General features: G+C 43.5%; 2 protein-coding genes across 6 annotated transcripts in view; one reads left to right on the forward strand and one right to left on the reverse strand.

The window, feature by feature from the left end:
• Positions 1 to 4,718, forward strand: part of LRIG1 (leucine rich repeats and immunoglobulin like domains 1) — a 179,586-nt gene extending 174,868 nt beyond the window's left edge. For both annotated transcript variants that reach the window (XM_084840452.1, XM_084840453.1), the window contains 3 exons: positions 1,028 to 1,174; positions 2,836 to 3,138; positions 4,245 to 4,718. In XM_084840452.1, coding sequence (XP_084696578.1) covers positions 1,028 to 1,174; positions 2,836 to 3,138; positions 4,245 to 4,429 — 635 coding nt within the window. In that variant the 3' untranslated portion in view covers positions 4,430 to 4,718. The remainder of the gene's footprint in view (positions 1 to 1,027; positions 1,175 to 2,835; positions 3,139 to 4,244) is intronic.
• A 3,073-nt stretch (positions 4,719 to 7,791) lies between these two features.
• Positions 7,792 to 19,453, reverse strand: part of SLC25A26 (solute carrier family 25 member 26) — a 176,027-nt gene continuing 164,365 nt past the window's right edge. For 2 of the 4 annotated variants that reach the window (XM_084840458.1, XM_084840454.1), the window contains 2 exons: positions 18,661 to 18,734; positions 7,792 to 11,311 (listed from right to left, as the gene is read on the reverse strand). In XM_084840458.1, coding sequence (XP_084696584.1) covers positions 11,215 to 11,311; positions 18,661 to 18,734 — 171 coding nt within the window. In that variant the 3' untranslated portion in view covers positions 7,792 to 11,214. The remainder of the gene's footprint in view (positions 11,312 to 18,660; positions 18,735 to 19,453) is intronic. The other 2 variants (XR_014788571.1, XR_014788570.1) reach the window with 1 other exon arrangement.

A 19,453-nucleotide genomic window follows, 5' to 3' on the forward strand; every position in this document is an offset into this window, starting at 1 on the left:
TGCAGTACCCTGCTCCTTCCCTTTGGAGGGAAGACTGAATCATGGCCACAAGAGAATCCAGCCCCCCCCCCCCATATCCCTAATTATATTGTACATTTGTGTGGATATTAACTATACGCCACTTTAAGAGCCAGTCTTGGTTGAAAAGCAAGATATCAATATAAAACTAAATAAATAAATCCGGCTTTACAGGTTAGCATGGCTGCTTGCAGGGACAGAGTAAAGAGAATAAGAGCCTTGTTGGCCCAGTAACATAAAGCCCATACACAGTATATCCACGCAAAACATGGCAGGTAGCCAGATTTGTAATCTAGCCAGATCTGTAATACGTTCTCCGCACCCTAGGTCACGGGTGCCCAACCTTTTTGGCCCTGAGGGCCATGTCAGGTGTCTGCCTGGGTGCCAGGGTGTGCACACGGACATGCACACATACACTCACACTCATGCATATGCTCATTCACGCACACCATTGCATGCTCACGCTCATACACTCACACCCATTCAACACCCCTTCCGCAGCCCAGCTAGCCCGACCAGATTACTGCTTTATGACTGCCATTAGCAGCCATAAAGCAGCAATCCAGGCTGTGGCAGGGTCACTGGAGGAGGGGAGAGGCAGTCCACTACTCTCCTCCCCAGCCACCCCTTACCCAATCCCTCCTTGACCGCCACCATTAGCAGTGATCTCACCATTAGTGCTGCGCTACTGCAAATGTTTTGGCAGTGGCTGTGGGTCTTGAGGGGTATACAAGAGGGCTTGTTGGGGGGGGGGGGCTGCCCGCAAGTTGTGCATCCCTGCCCTAGGTCCTACAACAAATGAGATAAAATCCCGGCAGCACTTTTTACATGCCAGAAGACTGGGAGGTGGAGGGTGTTTGGAGTGAAGTTGGCTATTAAGCCATGTGGATTTTGTGGACCTCCCTGGTTTTAATCCATAATTTAAACATCTCATGATCTGAACATCTTCCTTACCTGCAAAAGCTTGCAGCATCTGCAGTCTGGTAGCCACTTTGTTGTTCTGTTACAGGTGTTTGCCAAACTGAAGGAGGGAGGGATCCAGAGGTTGACGCTCATCCTGTTGTTTACCGACAGCCAAAGCTATGTTTAGGATACAATAAGGAGGCTTGGAAAGGCGAAGATATAGCTGAAAAGATGCTCACTGCTGACAAGACAGGTACAGAGCCTATTAATCTGGGAGAGGGTTTTGCAACAATTCTTCTTAATAAAAAATACCTGCAAATCAAGGCAGCTTTTTTAGACTTTCAGAGAAACATATTTTACTGTTATCATATAAGATGCTTGTTTCCAATTAGTTTTATGCTTATGGAAAAAGATGGTGAAAAAATCTAACATTTGTGAATGCAGCTGCTTTGTTAGTCCAAAAGAAAGTTAGGTGGAATGTAGAGAGCACAAATCATTTGGAAAGTGCTCCTGTGTAGGCCCCACCAAAATAAATAGGAGTGATGCAAGAATATCCTTCATGCTTATGCTTGGATCCCATCCCTTTCAGTGGGAATTATATAAGAGAATCTCTTGAGAAGATTGCAATCCAGAATGGTTCATTGATACCTGGGTATGAAGGGTAATCAGCTTCTGTTGCACAGAACTCTTAGAGCAATTCCATTTGTTACCCACAGCGACATAGAGTTGGTCTGATTAAAGGCTTTATCAGTCTGCAGTTATCTAGTTGGTTAATAGCACAGAGCTGAACTACAGGCAAGGAAAAATATAAACACTTGCAATATATAAGGTAGAACTAGATATGTGGTAGAGACATGGGTTTCCTTTGAACTGTGGCAAATAGGGAGGCCACCATTTAAATCGGAAAAGTGGTTGGCAGGAGGCAAGATTCTCAAGATGTCTCCTGCTTACCAATTCCACCCCACCCCTTCAGCCTTCTCCCTTATATAATGCACATCCAGAATTCCATCTTGGCGGGGAAAGCAGCATGCAGGGAAGGGGCTAATCAAATTTTGCTTCACAAAAATATGGATTCTGTGACCTATGTAATCATGCAAACTAAGTATGATGCATGGTGTATTTTGCATAAGTTACTCTGCTTTTGCTAGCCATAAGAAAAGGCAGTAAGTTATTTAGAGAACTATACCCCCACCTGTGATCACTGGAAATTTTATCTAAAAATTCCTCTGGCTTCTGATATTTCACTAGGCATTAGGCAAACATTTTATTGCATTTCCTGTCATGAGGGGTAGGAACTTGCTGCTTGTTTAAAATGTAAATATGTTTACATTTTAAATGTTTAAAATGTAAATAGAGCTCACGAAGCTAAATTATGTGCCAGTATCAAATTTTCTGTCTTTTCTATGCTGCCATAGAATTTCAGTATAGGCATAGTCCTAGCTATGCTGAAGAATGAGTGGAGCGTCCTGACTTGTAAAAAAACCCAAGCCAGTCCATGAAGCCACTGCTGCCTTTTCTTTCTGAAGCATAGGGCAGAATGAAATGGTGACTGCCTGTGCACGTCCATCCCCACTGGTTCTAGTCTGGAAGCAGCAGCCACTGCCTGCGGGATGGAGATTTTGTGCTTCTGTGGCCGATCTGAAATGCTTGTTTCTGGAATGGGGCAGGCCAGTGGAGCTGGCTCTTCCAGAAATCAGCATTTCTGCTCATTTCGGGGCCTGCCCCCAGAAGTGCTGACTCTCTGTTGTGCAAGTAGCAGGTCCTGCTTGCGCACTGGAATTGGCAAGGCTGGCCATATGCAGAATGAAAGCAGCAGTGGGTCCCGTGCATGGGCAGGCTATGTTGCGCATTGCCCACAGTTAGTCCAGATCCCAAGTCATGTTTTTGTCTCCCTGCCTCCCTCCCCACCTCCAGATTACAGCTTGCCAGTTGTATGCACTGATTGCAGTGGGAGCACTGATATTATGAGCGTCGCCATTTACCCCAAGGATCCAAATTATTACCTTCAGCCTGCAGAGACTGTGCCACCAAATGCTTCCAGTAGCAAAGAGCCCACCAGGCATGATAGTATTCCTCCTGCTAACTGTCAGAGCCCTTCAGACTGCAATGGGAGCATGAGCAGCAGGAAATCAGATGTCCGTGGTACCATCTACCCCAGCAATCACGACAGGATACAACCGGCGAGCCTAAGTGTGCCAGCTCAAGAGGACAGCAAAGGTGTGTGTGTGCCTGTGTTTTATCTCTTAGACCAGGGGTGGGGAGCGTCTGGCCCAGGGGCCACATCTGGTCCTCCTGAGGCCCCATCTGGCCTTCTGGGATTCCCTAGAAGGCCACCCTCCTTTCCCCTGGCCCCACCCTTTTCTCCAACCGTTGATCATTTGGTGATTCACTGGCTTTTGTGCAGTTCTTCTTCCTTCTGAATGGTTGAAATGCCTCTCCTGAAGCGTAGTGACTGGCAGTAGGAGCTTCAAGCTACAGTATACTGGTTTTTGCACGTGCAGGGTGGTGGTGGTGTTTGGACACACCCCTTTTGCCCCATCTCTTTGCTTTCAGCCCCACCCATCACTTGAACGCAGCCTCTAAGAGCATCTCCAAAACTGAATTCGACCCTTGGGATGAAAGCGGCTCCCCATGGCTGTCGTAAACATACTTCCCACAATACTTTTTCAGGTTGCTCTCATAAGTCACTCCCATCTGTAAGACTGTAACATGAAAAAGGATGGAGATAGATATTTTGCTCGCAAGTCAGACATGGCCACTTTGATCTAATTCAGATCAGCCCATGCCACTCCGGCAAATAACCCCTGTGGAGTTGCTTTCCTATATGCAGTTTATATCCTAGAGGCATGCAAATTAGCAGGGAAGCATCCTGAGTGTACAGAATATATTTTCATAGAACATCTTGCAGAAAATAAACATGAAACCAAGATCAGCTCTAGCTTTTTAGATATCAGGCAGTTTTGCCCTGGAGAACTCCAAAACTGTTTTGGTGTATGTAGCAGCCAAAATGTTGCTAGTGGGGAAGCATAAGAGACGAGTGCCTAAGATAAGAAAATGTTGCCTCAGCCCTCTGCACTGTCACGGAAGAAGCTGGGATGTATTCTCACTGGATGGAGGCCTTGGTAAGGCTAGAGACAACTGTCTGTTGCTTCCAGTCTGAATTGATCTTCTTTCCCAGGAACACTTGCATTACTGCCAGGGAATTCTGGGTATCATATACACATAGATAATGTGTGCGTGTGTGTGTATGTTCTGGAAGAGATAGATAATAACAAAGTTTTGAAAAGTTCCATAACGAAAACTCTTGTGTTGTTTTCTTACAGGTTCTTCACAGCCATTAGCAAAACCTTCAGAGCCTTACAGCTTTCTACTGCCTTCTGAAGGCTCATTGAGGCACCTGAAAGGAACTCAGTCTCAGACATTGCCAGAAATGGAAGCTAAACAAACACTTCCATCCAATGGACACTTACCAAGGTCACGTGACTCCCTTCGCGAGTCAAGCCACTGAAAAGTTCACAACAGACTGAGCAAACTGCGATGTGCAAATTGAATGGAACGTACTATATCTATCTAGGAATTTCTTTGCACAGAATTATCTAGGCTACTTCTACCTCAAGTTCTAGACTGACAGCTTCTCAAAGGAAAACAAAAGAAAAAGAAAACAAAATGAGGTATAAGAAGCAAGCTTGCATGGGGGAACAAAGTCCTAAGTGGTGCCCACTTGTACATAGTTCTTAAACTTCCCTGAGAAGTATCCGTGGCTCACACATTGGCTTGCATATAAAGCACAGAAATGCAAAAGGTTATTATGTAAAGTAAAAAGAAAAGTATTTGATAACAAATGTGTACATAAGAGTTTTCATATATATATATATATATATATATATATATATATATATATATATATATATTTTCTCATTCATTCATTCATTCATTCTAACAGAGGTTATTTTATTCCTTGGTGCATGATCGAACTGAGTGAAATTATACGATGTTGACGATATACATTGTTTTCTCACTATAAGGTGGTTGTTAGGTTTCCTTAAACTCCACCCACCCAAACGTTCTGGTGCCTTAGGTAGAACTTCAAGGAGAGGCCCATATACATTTAATGGAGAAGACTTTGCTGGTGAAATTTTATCCATTTTTTTATTTTTATAGTACTGGTTTGTTAGTTCAAATGTCTCCTCAGAAATACTGCACTTACAGCGCAAATCTATGCAGTCTTAAAGTTTAAACTGAGAGCTATTATTTCAGCATTGCTAAGGAGAGGTGATGCAAAACATGCCAGGAACATCTGAAGCATCTGATCCTTGGCATATGTGATTAAATCAGTGTGCATGAGCAGTGTTTCCATTTAGTGCAATTGGGCTTGTGCCAGAAGAAGGAAAAACAGGTAGCAATCACTATTTTTTTTTAAGTAATGAGTACCCAGCTTGCTGGGGTAGTCTGCCATGAAAACGCCAGCGCAAGTGGCGTCCCTCTAGGAGTCAGCAATGACTCGGTAGCTTGCACAGGAGGAACCTTTCCTTAAATCTCCTAGCTCCTGTTGTGCTGGGATATACACATACATGTCCAGTTGACTTCAAACAAATTTTAGATGCACACAGCCTGATGTAGGACCACAATCTGTATTTGTATTTAAATACTAACTTCATTGCACTAGTGATAATCTGCATCCCAGTGGAACAGCCTCAAACTGCACATATACCTCAAAACAGGCAAAAGGAAGAAGAGGATTATTAATTGGCAGATCCTCCTTTGCTCTGAAATTTGTCTAAGGAAACCCCTTACTATTTTCAATGTGGCATCTTAGCACTGACAATGGAAATCTTAACATATGTTGCTAATGCCAAGTTATTTTATTATGCAGTAATCCAGCACACTGAATAATCCATTTGCACACATACACCTAATTTTATTTTTCTTTGTCTGGATTCTGGCTTAGAATTCAGATTCATAGTGACTAGCTCTGTCTGATTTTCAAGAAAGCTCTCCGAGTTAGGTCTTTTGATTTTAAGTTCCACCAAGAAAACTATTCAAAGGATGTAACCACACTAGGCTACTGTTTTTATTTTTTTTAATACTGCTTTGAGAGTTATCAGCCATCTAAAGCACTATTGTAAAGCAAACACATAAAAAAATACCAATGTGAACACACACAGGAAAAGCTGTTTTACTTAAAACGTAAGTATAGAACATTTTTTTATTTATAGAAGTGCTGCTGCTTCTTGATGTTTGTACCTGTGTGTTGAAATTTTCATTTTTCCATAATTGTTGGTTTGTAGTTTGGGCTCTTCTAATACAAGATTGTTGAATTTAAATTATGATTTGGGCTAAGAGGGGCAGAATGGCATTTTGGGTTTTCTCTTTTTTAATTATTCTTAGCCATGACTTAAAGGCCAGTTTCAGAGGAGCAATGTTGGGAAGCAAGAACATTTAGTTTAGGGCAGTACTGTATGAGCTCATTTAAGGATTGCAGGCCCCAATTTAGAAGGCCTCATCTCTATGGGACAGCATACAAGAGTGGGCTTAAGCTAACACTCAACATAGGTGGAGGCCTTTCGATTGGTGCTGGAGTCATCTTGATCAGATTGATCAGTCAGTTCTGAATAAGGCATTGAGTATTTCCTTGCACCAAACTTTCTCTCAACAACAGTCCCTGTATTGGAAAGTGCTACATGGAATAGGCATCATGAGGCCAGGTTAGCACAGAGGTTATTCTTCAACCCTGAGGTATGTTCTTTCCTTCATCAGTACTTTTCTACTGCACCTGCACCGGAAACAACCAGATGTTTGTGACTATTTGACCCTCTAGTTTTGTGTGAGTGTGATGGGCTTTCTAACAGGAAATCTGGTAAAATATAACCTTTCCTCTTAAAGCTGGGTAGAGCCTGTAAACATCTGGCTGTTTTGCACCTCCATTAAAATAACTCCTACTTCCAACCCAACCCATAGGAGGAGATGTGTAAGGCAAGGACCTCAAAAGTGTTGCCATCTGCTTTTTAGCTGAAGCTGGCCTTTATGAAGCAGTGCATGAATTAGCCAGCTACTGTCTCTGTCACTTCCTGATGGTAGATACACTTGCACTTTGTGGTAGGTGGCTAATTATGTGAGGTGCCAACTTCATAGCTATTCAATAAATTAGAAAAAAAAAAAAGGAGTGGCCAATAGGAAAAACAAAAATATTCCAGGTGCATTTTTCATTGTATCAAGAAGGAATTGATAATGCTTTCAAGGGGGCAAACTAGTAAACAGGTTGAGGGAACACATACACAAGAAAGCATAGGAAAAAGTTACCACCATTGAAAATGCTAAGCACACTTGCCATGTTAACGTTTTGAAAAATATTGTATTTTTGGATATGGTTAACTGTTTAAATAATGTTGTTACTTCCACTAAATATGTGAATCTGCTGCTTCTGAGAGGCAATGTGAAAGAGGAAGTATTACTTTTGTGTACAAAGTTATTTATTTATTAGAAAATTTTGGTACAATGTTGTACATTGAGAAGTACATTGTAAAAATATTGGAAGTGTCTAACAAACGGCATTGAAGTGTCTTTAATAAAGGTCCATTTATAATATCAACAGTTTTTGTCTAGATCAGGATCTGTGATTTGGGGGCGGGGGTAAGATGAGAAACAAAATTTGTCAGTGCCTACACCTTTGGGATTTCTAAGCTGCCTCTTAGGTTGCAATCCATCCTAAACACAATTACTAAGGAGTAAGTCTAATTGAACACAGTGGGACTTGCTTCTGAGTAAATATGCATAAGATTGTATCCTTAATATCAGCGAGTGGGGAAAGTTTTTCTAAGTTGACATGATGTTGCTGAAGAAGGTGGAAGAAAAAGACAAGACAAGGTTGTCGGGTGAACTTGGGTCGCATTTATTTAAATGTTAACAGGATCTGCAAAATGGCATGTGCAGGAAACATTTCTCAATATCTTACTGGGGCTAGTCTGCCACAATTGGGCATGCCATTTCTGCAAAATTCTAAGAGTGACTTGGACTGCAAGAAGATCAAACCAGTCCATACTCCAGGAAATAAAGCCAGACTGCTCACTTGAGGGAAGGATATTAAAGGCAAAACTGAGGTACTTTGGCCACATAATGAGAAGACCGGATACCCTGGAGAAGATGCTGATGCTAGGGAAAGTGGAAGGCCAAAGGAAGAGGGGCCGGGCAAGGTGGATGGATGATATTCTGGGGGTGACGGACTCGACCTTGGGGGAGCTGGGGGTGGCGACGGCCAACAGGAAGCTCTGGTGTGGGCTGGTCCATGAAGTCACGAAGGGTCGGAAGCAACTGAGCAAATAACAACAACAATAGTGCTATGCCCTGGATCATCCAACTCAGGCTACGTTGGTACTCCAATTCCAGTTCAGTCCCAAACCACAGTCTCACCCTGCCTCCCCTTTCCTGAACTGTTCGGTATTTATTTCACCCCTCCCTCATTCCTCCTTCACTCTGCTCGTGACTCAGGACCTGCTCTCGTGATCAGTACAGGGCCTGATATTTGCTTGAAAAGTTTCCACAGACGCTCCCAGGCCATGACAAGGTAGTTCTCGTCCCATTGATACACGCGTAGCAATCAGCTTTCAGCAGGTAATCAGAAACAATATTCCGGCACTTCCCGTCTGATATGTGAGAGTGGGAATACTTTCCTTTCAAGGAAAGGATTGGAAGACGGATTTTCTTTTTAAAGCGCTGCCGGGGAAGCAGATGTCACCAGAATTACGAATTGTGTACTGAGAATAATACAAAGTTTCTCTCCCTCTCTTCATGATCCCCACATTGGAGGTTGCCTAAGGAAATGGGTTGGTTCAAGACTGGCAAAGGGAAATATTTCTCCACACACTCTATGAACGTTCAGAATTAACATACACAGATATGGTGATGAATGGGTTTACCTATTCCAAACATTTGTGGGAAGGTGTAAATCATCTAAGCTAAAACAGACCCCACTCATACATTATTGGAGGAAAATGCTCAATTAGCCATAGTCCCCTTGGCTTGAAATGAAATTTCTGGAGATGTGCCTGGGAAACCCTTCCTGAAATGAAGGAAAGAAGTAGGGGCTATCTCCAGAGCTTACACAGCACTATACCTCAACAGCAGAAAACCCTGATTACTGCTGGTTTGGTTTGGTTTTGTGTGAGACTTGGATTTTGGCACGCCAAGGGCTTGGAGCATGCGGCTTCTGTGTCAAGTCAGAGCTGAAGTTGAGCCTGGAACGCTTGAAATGGAACATTACAACAAATGTTTAAATAGACTGGAGAAAAGAGGACCGATGGATATGTGCAGAGAGAACCCTTTCCAGTTGGAATGGAAAGGATAAGAACAAGTGGGCCTGGAGTCCTACAAGGAAATGTTATAGGGTAGAATGTGTCTGTTTGGTGTTCCAGCAGCTGCAATCTTTTCTCCCAGCCACTCACTCCAGTTTTCTGTTTCCCTCCCCTGTCAGGACATTGTGGCCACTGAGCATGCTCATTTCTCACTGGGTGAGGGGGTGGTCCTAAATATTTTTTGTGCTTCTGCCAACCTTGGGGTCCCTCCAAGGCTGCTGATATCTCCCTCTTGTGCATGGATGGTGCTGTTTTGGCTACGTAAGGGTTGGCACTCTATTTGTTGTTAGGATATAAGATTATGGCTTTTGGCACAGGTGTAGTTTCCGGGTAAGCTTGAACCACCCCTCAACTGATTTACACCATACTCCAACACAAGCCCACTCAAACCTATTGATTTCATTGAAGTTAACACAATCCTATACCTGTCTACCTTAGGCAGTAATGCTATGTGCACTTACCTGAGAATAGGCCCCAGTGTAGTAATAATAATAATAATAATTGAGAGCAAGGGGACTTAATTCTGAGTAGACACATAGGATTGTGCTGTCAGTGGGCTGGATCCAGACTTGGTTGTGCTTAAGAGTAGACACTTTGAAATCAGTGGGATTTAAGCTGGTCATGAGAAACTTAAGTTAATGTCCCAGTGACTTCACATAGTTCTACTCTGACTAAATTTGGATCCAACCCAAAATCATGCTTAGAGTGAGCCCACTGAAATCAATGGGACAAATTAGTCATGACTAACTCTGTAACCAAGCTGGAGTACTTAAATCAGACTGGCCAGAAAAGCTCATTTGGGGGGTGGGTGGGGGGAATGAACACAGCCATACAGCCAGCATGATGTTTTGTCTTCAACATGTAGCGCTGTATGCTGCATCACAAAGCCAGTTTTGAAATGCCTCAAGTTTTCAATACTAGCTTACCAAGAAGGGTAAAAAAAAATCAGAAACTCAGTCTTGAGACCCAGGTCGCTATGCTATCCTGAGAATTGTGGCATCGAATGCTACCCATTGCTCATTCATCCCAGAACAGTCTCACTAACTTTGGTTACTACCCTACAGTAAAAGGACAGATGGACTTTTCCTTGACCCCTTCTTCCTCAGCTCCCCCCCCCCCTGCACCCCCAAATCCCCTTTTTCTAGTTCTGCGAGACTGGGCTGCTATAGAGGCCAGGGGTTGGAAAGAGAAAAAAAACAAGGGCTTTGTTTCTTTTTCACAGGCAACATTGTTAGACAGTAAAATAATACAACATTGTACTTTTACTGGAGAAATCTGAGTCTAATTAAAAAAGGCAGCCTTGCTTATCCAAGCAAGAATGCTTACTATGCACCTGCAGGTATGAACAGTGGCCTAAACTTCCCAAACAGGGTTCAAACAAGAAGCAAGTGGCCTTTTCCCCGTTAAAGAAACCTGCACACAGCTTCTTTCTTCCTTTGGAGCAGAGTAGGCCTTCGGCGATGTAAATAAATGGTGCTGTCTTCCTCAATGCTGCAATTCCAATGTCACAAAAAAAAGACGTCTCCTTTAGTTCCTGCCATGCTGCGCGGGCCATGTTCTTCTCGTTTGCACATCATTCTCCCTAAACGAGTTCTAATAATAATGCCTTTCAGGCACAAGGCTGGAGCCCATAAAATGAGCCATTTGCCCCCAAAAGTTGGCTTTCTTGGCACACGCCTTTCAATGAGCTCACCACTAGAACAGGGGTTTCCATACACGGAAATTTTATATTAGGGGAATGGAATTAAGGGGGTTGTTTTTTGCTGTTGTTTAAATAGTGAGAATAGAGTCCAGGCTGCTGAACAGCTGCTGAGCCACAGGAGGCCGGCCGGGCTCGGGGGGTGGAGAGAGAAACTTGTGGGAAGGCAAATGAGTAACTTTCATGAACGTGCATTTTTCTTAGGAGAGAAATCCTCAGCTGTTCGCTTCAAGTCCCAGAGCCAACTCACAAGAGCAAACTACGTATCTTGTCGTACATCCCAAGGAAGATGAAGCCTCCAAGACTGATGGCGGATATTCGAGGGACAATGCCTGCAAACAATCTGAAAGGACAGAAACAAAAGCCAAGGTTATTTTGAGCCTATGAAGAAGCTGCATATGAAGGCTGCATACATATCAAGTTCTCCCCCTAAAATGGCTCTGTATCATCCAAAATGGGTTCCTGAAACAGATTTTGTCATCTAATAGTTCTATTATCATGGAGACAAGATGTCGAAACCTTAGGCCATGTGTAAGCTGCCCATCTACCAGCCAATTGCCAGTTTCCCTCATCTGAGATAAATTCTGCCTATACTCTGGAAGACCTGTGCTGAGTTGTCCTGAGTGAGTCTTATTTCAGCACTTTTGAAAGCAGATGTAATTCTAAATGGAGATAGTTTTTATCTCTCAGGACTGTTCCATGAATGGGTCATACATTGACCTACAGCCTATGTAATGTTTAGATCTACCCGTTCCCAACTGTATGCATTCAACATGCTCCTTTATGAAACCAGGGTTTTATAATCCAAGCACAACTCTTGTACACACCAAACCGATGCCAATTGTATCATAACTCCCTCCCTCCCCCCAACACACACCATCAAAACTCTACATGGATTTTGCAGACTGATGACGTTTCTCGTGTGTTCCTCCATCGAAGAAAATAACACGTCATAACTGGCTCAGCATTTCTCCTGCAATAAAGGATTTATCAAACCAGCCAACACCCTTGGAATAATGTATGGGCTTTTGCAAGTCTGGTGCCCACTCTCCAACAGATACTTGTGAATTTTCTCTCTCTTCCTCATGTCACTGCTAAGTCAAATCCAGCGCTCCGTTAGCCTCCCTGCTGCTCTTGCACTTGTCTGTGGTAATGAGCTTTGCTTCAGGGCTGCAGCAGGCAGATGGAAATGTTTTATGGTTTCACTAGACAGCAGTTCACTCTATTACCATAATTACAGCTTTAAAGCGAAGTAATTTGTAACAAGGCAAGTACCAACAGAACATTCCAGGGGCAGATCTTGTGGTACAGCATCATTGTTCTCTACAGAAATGCTGCCATCTCTCACTTGGAGGTTGAGAGAGTCCTGCTGGAAAGGATCTATCCCCTGCCAAAGATGCTGCTGTTGACTAGCAACCCTCACGTAACTTCAGCATCAACACACTAAACCGCATACAGTGTCCTGGCAAATCTCAAAGACACACCAATGACGCCAGCCTACCAAGTCGTCTCTTGGCCCTGGTTTCATTCAGTCATCGGTGGCTAACTATGGCACCTTCCATATACAAGGCAGCTTTAAGACTGACACACCTGAATTCTAAGGCCACATTCGGATTTCCTCCAAAGCAACCAAAGCAGGAAATCAGATTCACTCAGAGCATTTCAAATTCTCCCCAATGGTTTGAAATTGTGTTCCTTTTCTATGGGATGTCTGTTATTTGTAAGCCACTGTCAGGCCATTAAAAGGAATAGGGTGACACATATCTGGGAGTACAGTGCTTATATCCATCAGGCTGGATCAAGGACCTGCCTTCCGCAACAGGAAGGGCTCTGCTGGTGGAAGATTCCTCCATCTGATTTTGGGGATCCCCCCTCCCCTCACACCACAACTCACCCCACGCTCCATGTAGCATTTTCAGGGATCTGGAGAGATTGCCCTGGATAGTCCACTTCCACTAGAGCAGTTGATCCAGCTTAAGTCTGGATCCAACCCAGCCTCTGCAAGTCCACTTTCCATTCCCCAGTGCTTCGGCAGATGCAGTCCTAAAGCATGCTTACTTTGAGATAAGTTCTACCAATGGGGCTTACTTCCAAATAAATGTGTGCAGCACGGTAGTTGGAGAGAATCTGCAATTAGCCTATTCACCTGACACCAACATTTCAGTGTTTGGGTGTAGTTCGCTCGGAGAGTAGAATGTGTTGACAGGTCTTCACCCTGGGTTTAGTTTGCAGCCTAGGAATCATCATCATACTTGTTTCTAGTGCTTTAATGGCAATGCTCTCACTACAGAAACGCTCTGTCATACTTCTTGGACTGGGTGGACGCCCTAGTTTCAACAGAAAAGTATCAAAAGATGCAGGGCGAAACAGACATTACTTTAAACCTGTGTCTAGCAGCTCTTTTTTCTTCTTCATTTTTACTTCAGAGTAAGCCCAGGGGGCCAATCCCTCTCTTAAAAGCCCCCCACCCCACCCCACACACACTGGGGTCCCAATCCAGATCAGGGCCACTGCATCTGTGAAAAAAGACATAGCTGCTAGGCACATGTTTAAAGTAGCATCTGCTTTGGCCCACAATACCGGGTACTGACGCTCTAGATGTAATCCACGAAAGTTATCTCGGGGTACCACTCTAATAGCCTTTCCAGCACCAAACTTCTTTTAAGACCCAACTGAGTAGAGAAAGTAATTTAAGGTTCAAGTTGCTGCTCTGGTGAAAATTCACGGGAAATGTCAAACCCGTGGCCACTATTGGCTCTTGTGTTAATCACAAAATGGGGCTGTTCACACAACATGCTAACCCACACTCAGTGGTTGAGTGTGGGTTGTTTTGAAGTGTGCGTTGTTTGTTGAACTGTGGGTTAGCATGTTGTCTGAATGCAACATTTTCCGTAGGGTGGGTTGTGTTGTCTGAACACAGCCAGGGTGGCTTGTTAACCATGCAGCGTGGCTTGTTAACCACCCTGAACAACCCAACAAACCATGGTTCTCAAGGTAGCTTGTTCAAGAAAATAAGCCACGCTGCATAGGTAACAAGCCATCCTGGCTGCATTCAGACAACACACTAACCCACGGTTCAACAAGCAACCCACAGTTCAAAACAAACCACACTCAATCCCTGAGTGTGGGTTAGAGTGGTGTGTGAACAACCCCTTAATGTCACTTAACTCTGGATGCGCATATACAGTTTTAGTAAGGATGCGTCTGGCAACTGCAGTCTATAGCACGGAGCTGTAGCAACTCACACTCTTGGCAAAGCTGTTAGCACTGACATTATGGCTGCTAGGATGCCCCAACCTCATTATCTGTGTCCTGATGCAGAAGGTCCACCCCAATCCCAGCCACGTTTACTCTGAAATACATCCCACTGATTTCAGCAGAATTTATTTCTAAGTAGGTGTGCTTAGGACTGCAACCATAAAGGTTAGCTTAAGGTGCAGTCCTATGCATGTTTAGATGGAAAAAGCCCTACAGTTCCCAGCATTCCTCAGCCAGCTTTGCTGGATGGGGAATGCTGGGAGTTGTAGGACTTTTTTCCCATCTAAACATGCATAGGATTGCGCTTTTAATTGTCCATAACATCCAGCACCCTGTCTACAACACTGGCCAAGTCCTACAAGTTCCAACTATACTGGAAGAAATGTGGAACTTCAGTGCCCACCAGTCAAGTCCCAGTTACCAACAGTTTAAAGCTTAACAGGACACTTAACTTGCAACCCTGACCACTGGAAGCCTTGCACAGTCTGGGCTGGGTCCAGTTTTAGTCATACTTTGATGTAAGTCTCATTGATTTCAATGGGTCTACTAAAAAAATGACTAAATCTCAATCCAACCCTCTCTCTGTAATTTGTAACTTCATACTAAATACTACCCATCCATTTTCAGATTTATATCCCAGACCATGAGTACTAGAAACATGCTTTAAAAATGGAAGCTGAGATTTTCAGGATGCCAAAATGTCACTCCTGATATCCTATTGCCTTCTGCTCTGCGTGGATTCAGATAAAACTGCAACAAGGCACGCGACATGCCAGTCCACATGAAACTGGGAAGCAGCTCATGTAGGCAGCCTTTTGAAAGCACAAAACCAGTACAAACATATGTCTGTTTTATGGCCCCTTAATCTCCTTTCATACTCTATTACTTCACTGCCAAGATGCCTATTGCTGCTGTTGGTAGTTCCTTCTCTTTCCCCCAGACAGGACAGGAATTTGCTGGCCCACAGCACAGGTGCCAACAGGAAGCAAAATGCGCCCTCTGGTTTTAACAAGGTGGCAAGCTGCACTGTATAGCTCCATATTTTGTCTTCCTTTGCACTGAAATAACGATTGATTAGATAAGGCATTCATCATGCTCAGTTTCAGACAGGCACAGTGCCTGACGCTTTTATTGTCTTGATTAATAGATTTATAATTGGCAGCAGGCCTGGCAGCACTGGCCGCTAGGATTTCCAGCCTTCCTCCCAAGATTTTCCCTGAAGTTGCCCCAGCTTGCCACTTCTCCTTTTCCTTGAGATTGCTCATTGCTTTTATTTTTTTTTATTTTTTTTTGGCTATACACGTTTAGACAGATTTCGGTCACCCAAAATAAATAAATAAATGAAATATCAAAAACAGGCCAAGGAGTGTAACTGCGGAATGGAATTTCATTTGCAGCTGCAACTGCACGTACTCCCCATTAATCCACAGCCTAATTTCTTGCGCTACGGCCATTCTAGTGAGCCGCACAGGCGGGCGCTTCCTAGGATGGACAAGCAGGATCCCAGGGCCTGAGCCCATCATGATGATGAGCCCACCGAAAGGCCGCCTTCCTCTCTAGGGTTCCTCAAGGGCTCCCTCCTCCTCATCCTGACAGCAAAAAGTTTGGGAAGTGGACAAAGGCCCTTAGGGCTGAATGCTAAGAATGGAGGCTTTGCTTCAAAACCAAACAACAAAGCAAGGTTCAAGTCCTTCAAAACTGTTCTTTTTTATTTACTTAAACAAACGTATACCTTGTATTTTTTTTAACCAGGTGAATTTACAAAATACAGCCTCATAACAACATAAATAGTATCAAATTATAAGCATCATCATAAAACATAACGGGCACAGTATTAAGGCACATCAGAAGAACATTTAGCCAAATGCTTTCTTGAATAACCATGTTTTAACCAAACATGTAAAAGAGCCCAGTGTCAGGGCCTCATAGCAAAGGAACCCTTATAAGTGAGGACAAAGACATGAAAGCTTAACAAGGCAAAATTTAGCCAAACCTGTTGACAATCTTAATTACACGCTAACATCTGAGAACTGATGTTCTATGAATTAGCACTACTTAGAAAATTCACCATTAAGCCAGGTCCAATTCAAAATATTGCCCTAAAAACTCGAACAATCTTACCAAGGAAGGTCATTCACAAGGAAACTGGAATGTTTTCATCATTTTTATGCTTTACATTCATGAGTATTCTGTATTCTCACAATATCAGCACTTGCAGCTTTTGCACCAAGCCACCTTTTGCAATCTCACCCACATTGTGAATACCAGAAACCCCATGATGCAGTGCGACCATGATAAAATATGGGCATGCTATAGCCATTGAGTTTTTCCACATTTTCAATCGCTACACACTGCAATGCAATAATGATACGTGAAATATCACACAGAACAAAACTGACCTGCCAAATTGACCGGCTTGAAAATTCTCCTGGGCATTCTAAGAGCCAAACTGGATCTGCATGTTTTTTGCTATGTAAATAGCCATAGGGATGTATGAGCATCCATGGTGGTGGGAAGGGAAAGTTTCACTCTCCCTCTCCTTGTCATGGGACATCCCAACAAAAAAAAATGGCTGTCCAAAGCTGCTTTGCGTTCAAGGGAAGCTTCTATTGGTGCCAAATGGGAACTTCCCTTGAAAAGCGAACAGTAGCTTTGGAAAGGCAATTTTTGTCGGGAAATGTGGATGGGAAGTTTCACTCCCTGCACATTAAAAAAGTGTATTTTAATTCATACAATTGTCACATCTAGTTTGGCCCTAAGCTACACTTCTTTTAAGCAGAGTATTTGTAAAAAGAACATGCCTCATGCAGAAGATTGGACTGGATCATCTCTGAAGCCTTTCTAATTCTATAAATCTATGATCCCACAGAGGCCCACACAAACAGGCTTTCTTCAGATTGATTTCTTTTCTCTTCCAGCTATCTCCTATTTGTTTTTATTTTTTTAGGATGAAGCCTATTATCAGCCCATTTATTTAGTCTTTTGGCTGATCTATGATCGTAATGAATTTATCTTATCTCTGGCAATCAGAGAGAACAAAAAGAAAAAATGTTTTAATGTGTACATTACTCAGTAAGTTTTGCAAAATAGAGGTTGAAGGAAGGAAGGCAACTAGAAAGCAAGGCAACAGAAGAGCCTTATGAAATTCTCCCTTTAAACCCTTGAACTACTATGCTACAAGTACACTGCAGAACATACATGTGTATACACACAGACTGGGTTCAGATGATTGCGTAGGGAGAAGGAGCCATTGTGGCTTCTTCCCCAGCCCCTACGTGTGCCACATTTGTGACCATCAGTTGCACAATTCCCCGTGATGCAGCGTGGGTTGGCATGTCGTCCAAACCTGCGGCGCAGTGCGGCAGGGGTGGCTTCATACCCACCCTACAATCTATGACTTGGGAGAAGCCACAACGGTGTCTTCTCCCTACGCGATCGTCTGAACACCCCCATAGAGTGCTGGTAACAGCCCCAGATCAGGGAGCCATTGTGGTACATTACTAAGAGCACATGAGTGGAAAAATCAATTAAAGGCCAACCCATTATGTATCAAGTGAGAATTTGGACCCACAGCCCTCTGGGCTGATCACACCTCCACTAGTGTTCCACTGAAAAATGCTCTGCCATCCTTTGGTCCAATATAAATGAGTAGATTTTCTTACTGCACCCTCTTTAAACAAACACCTGTCGCTGAATATGGTAGGTAGATTTGTTGGCTTCCCTAAATGGAAGGCCTCCTCCCATACCCCATATCAAATATTTAAAAAATTAAATCAGCGAACAATTACTTGGTGTACGTTTTTGTATGGCAAAGTCTTTTCACACAGTGCATAGCTAAACTATGGAATTCGCTACCACGAGATGTAGTGATGGCCACCAGTTTGGATGGCTTAAAAGGGTATGAGACAAATTCATGGAAGGTAAGGCTAACCATGGCGACTAGTCGTGATGGCTATATGATATTACTTCTCATACTGGAGGCAGCATGCTCCTGTATACCAGTTGCTGAGGAACACAAGCAGGAGAGTGCTGTTGTGCTCCCCCTCCAGCTTGTGGGCTTTCCAGAGGCATCGGTGGGAACAGAAAGCTGGAGAAGACAGGCTATTCTTTGGTCTGATCCAACACCGCTTGTCTTATGTGCTCATCTAGCTAGTTTGTCCACGTTTCGCCCTAGTACTCTGCCTACGGTATACTCAACATCTATCTGGCTAGTTAGGAAATTAGTAAATTTAAATTTCACAAATTCCTCTCGCAAATTATTACCAAGCAACATGGATGGAAACATTAAGCACAGGGGCACAAATGCAGAAAAAATATATTGTATCTGTTCGTTTGGGTTGGGAGTCAAATCCAGCATTTTATGGAAGACTGTGTTCAAACACTGCATGCTGGGACACTGTTATTCTCCCCACCTTCCTGTCCATTCATCCTTACCCAGATATCCCTTGGGTCCTCCACACTCCAAGCAGAGCTGACAAGACATTCCCGCTTGCATTTCTGGAGCCAGTCTGTGAAGAAGAAGAAAACACATATATAAACATATGAAGCTGCCTCAACATTGAACCCTTGGATCATATTGCCCAGCCTCTACACCAGAGTCTCAGATTGCATCTGCTGGGAGTTCTCCTCCATCTACACTTAAGTACTCTCCCCACCTGCATCATTGCTCTCAGCTCCGGTGTATACTATGGAGCCGCGAGAGCTCTATTTTCCCAGCCTTTTAACTGGAGATGCCAGGGACGGAACCAGGCAACTTATACATGCAAAGCACATGTCCTGCCACTGAACTATGGATCCCTAGATACAGAGCAGCCACTGTTCTCCTTTTTACTCTACTGAACAGTATTTGGAAAACATATCTGCTCTAGAACATCACACAACAAAGAAGCACTGAATTGGAGAGCAGCTTGTCACGTTACTATTTTGAGAGAAGGGCTTGCTCCCATGACTTGTTGGGAGTAATTTACTGGAGTAGTGAACATGGCATACGTCCGATTCATCTACCCTTCTTTGAACATGGCATACGTCCGATTCATCTACCCTTCTTTGAACATGGCATACGTCCGATTCATCTACCCTTCTTTGAACATGGCATACGTCCGATTCATCTACCCTTCTTTGAACATGGCATACGTCCGATTCATCTACCCTTCTTTGAACATGGCATACGTCCCATTCATCTACCCTTCTTTGAATATGGCATACCTCCCATTCATCTACCCTTCTT

The sequence above is a fragment of the Heloderma suspectum genome, chromosome 2 (assembly GCF_057233095.1).
Source record: "Heloderma suspectum isolate Gila_16-S chromosome 2, 16-S_ref, whole genome shotgun sequence".
NCBI lineage: Eukaryota > Metazoa > Chordata > Lepidosauria > Squamata > Helodermatidae > Heloderma > Heloderma suspectum.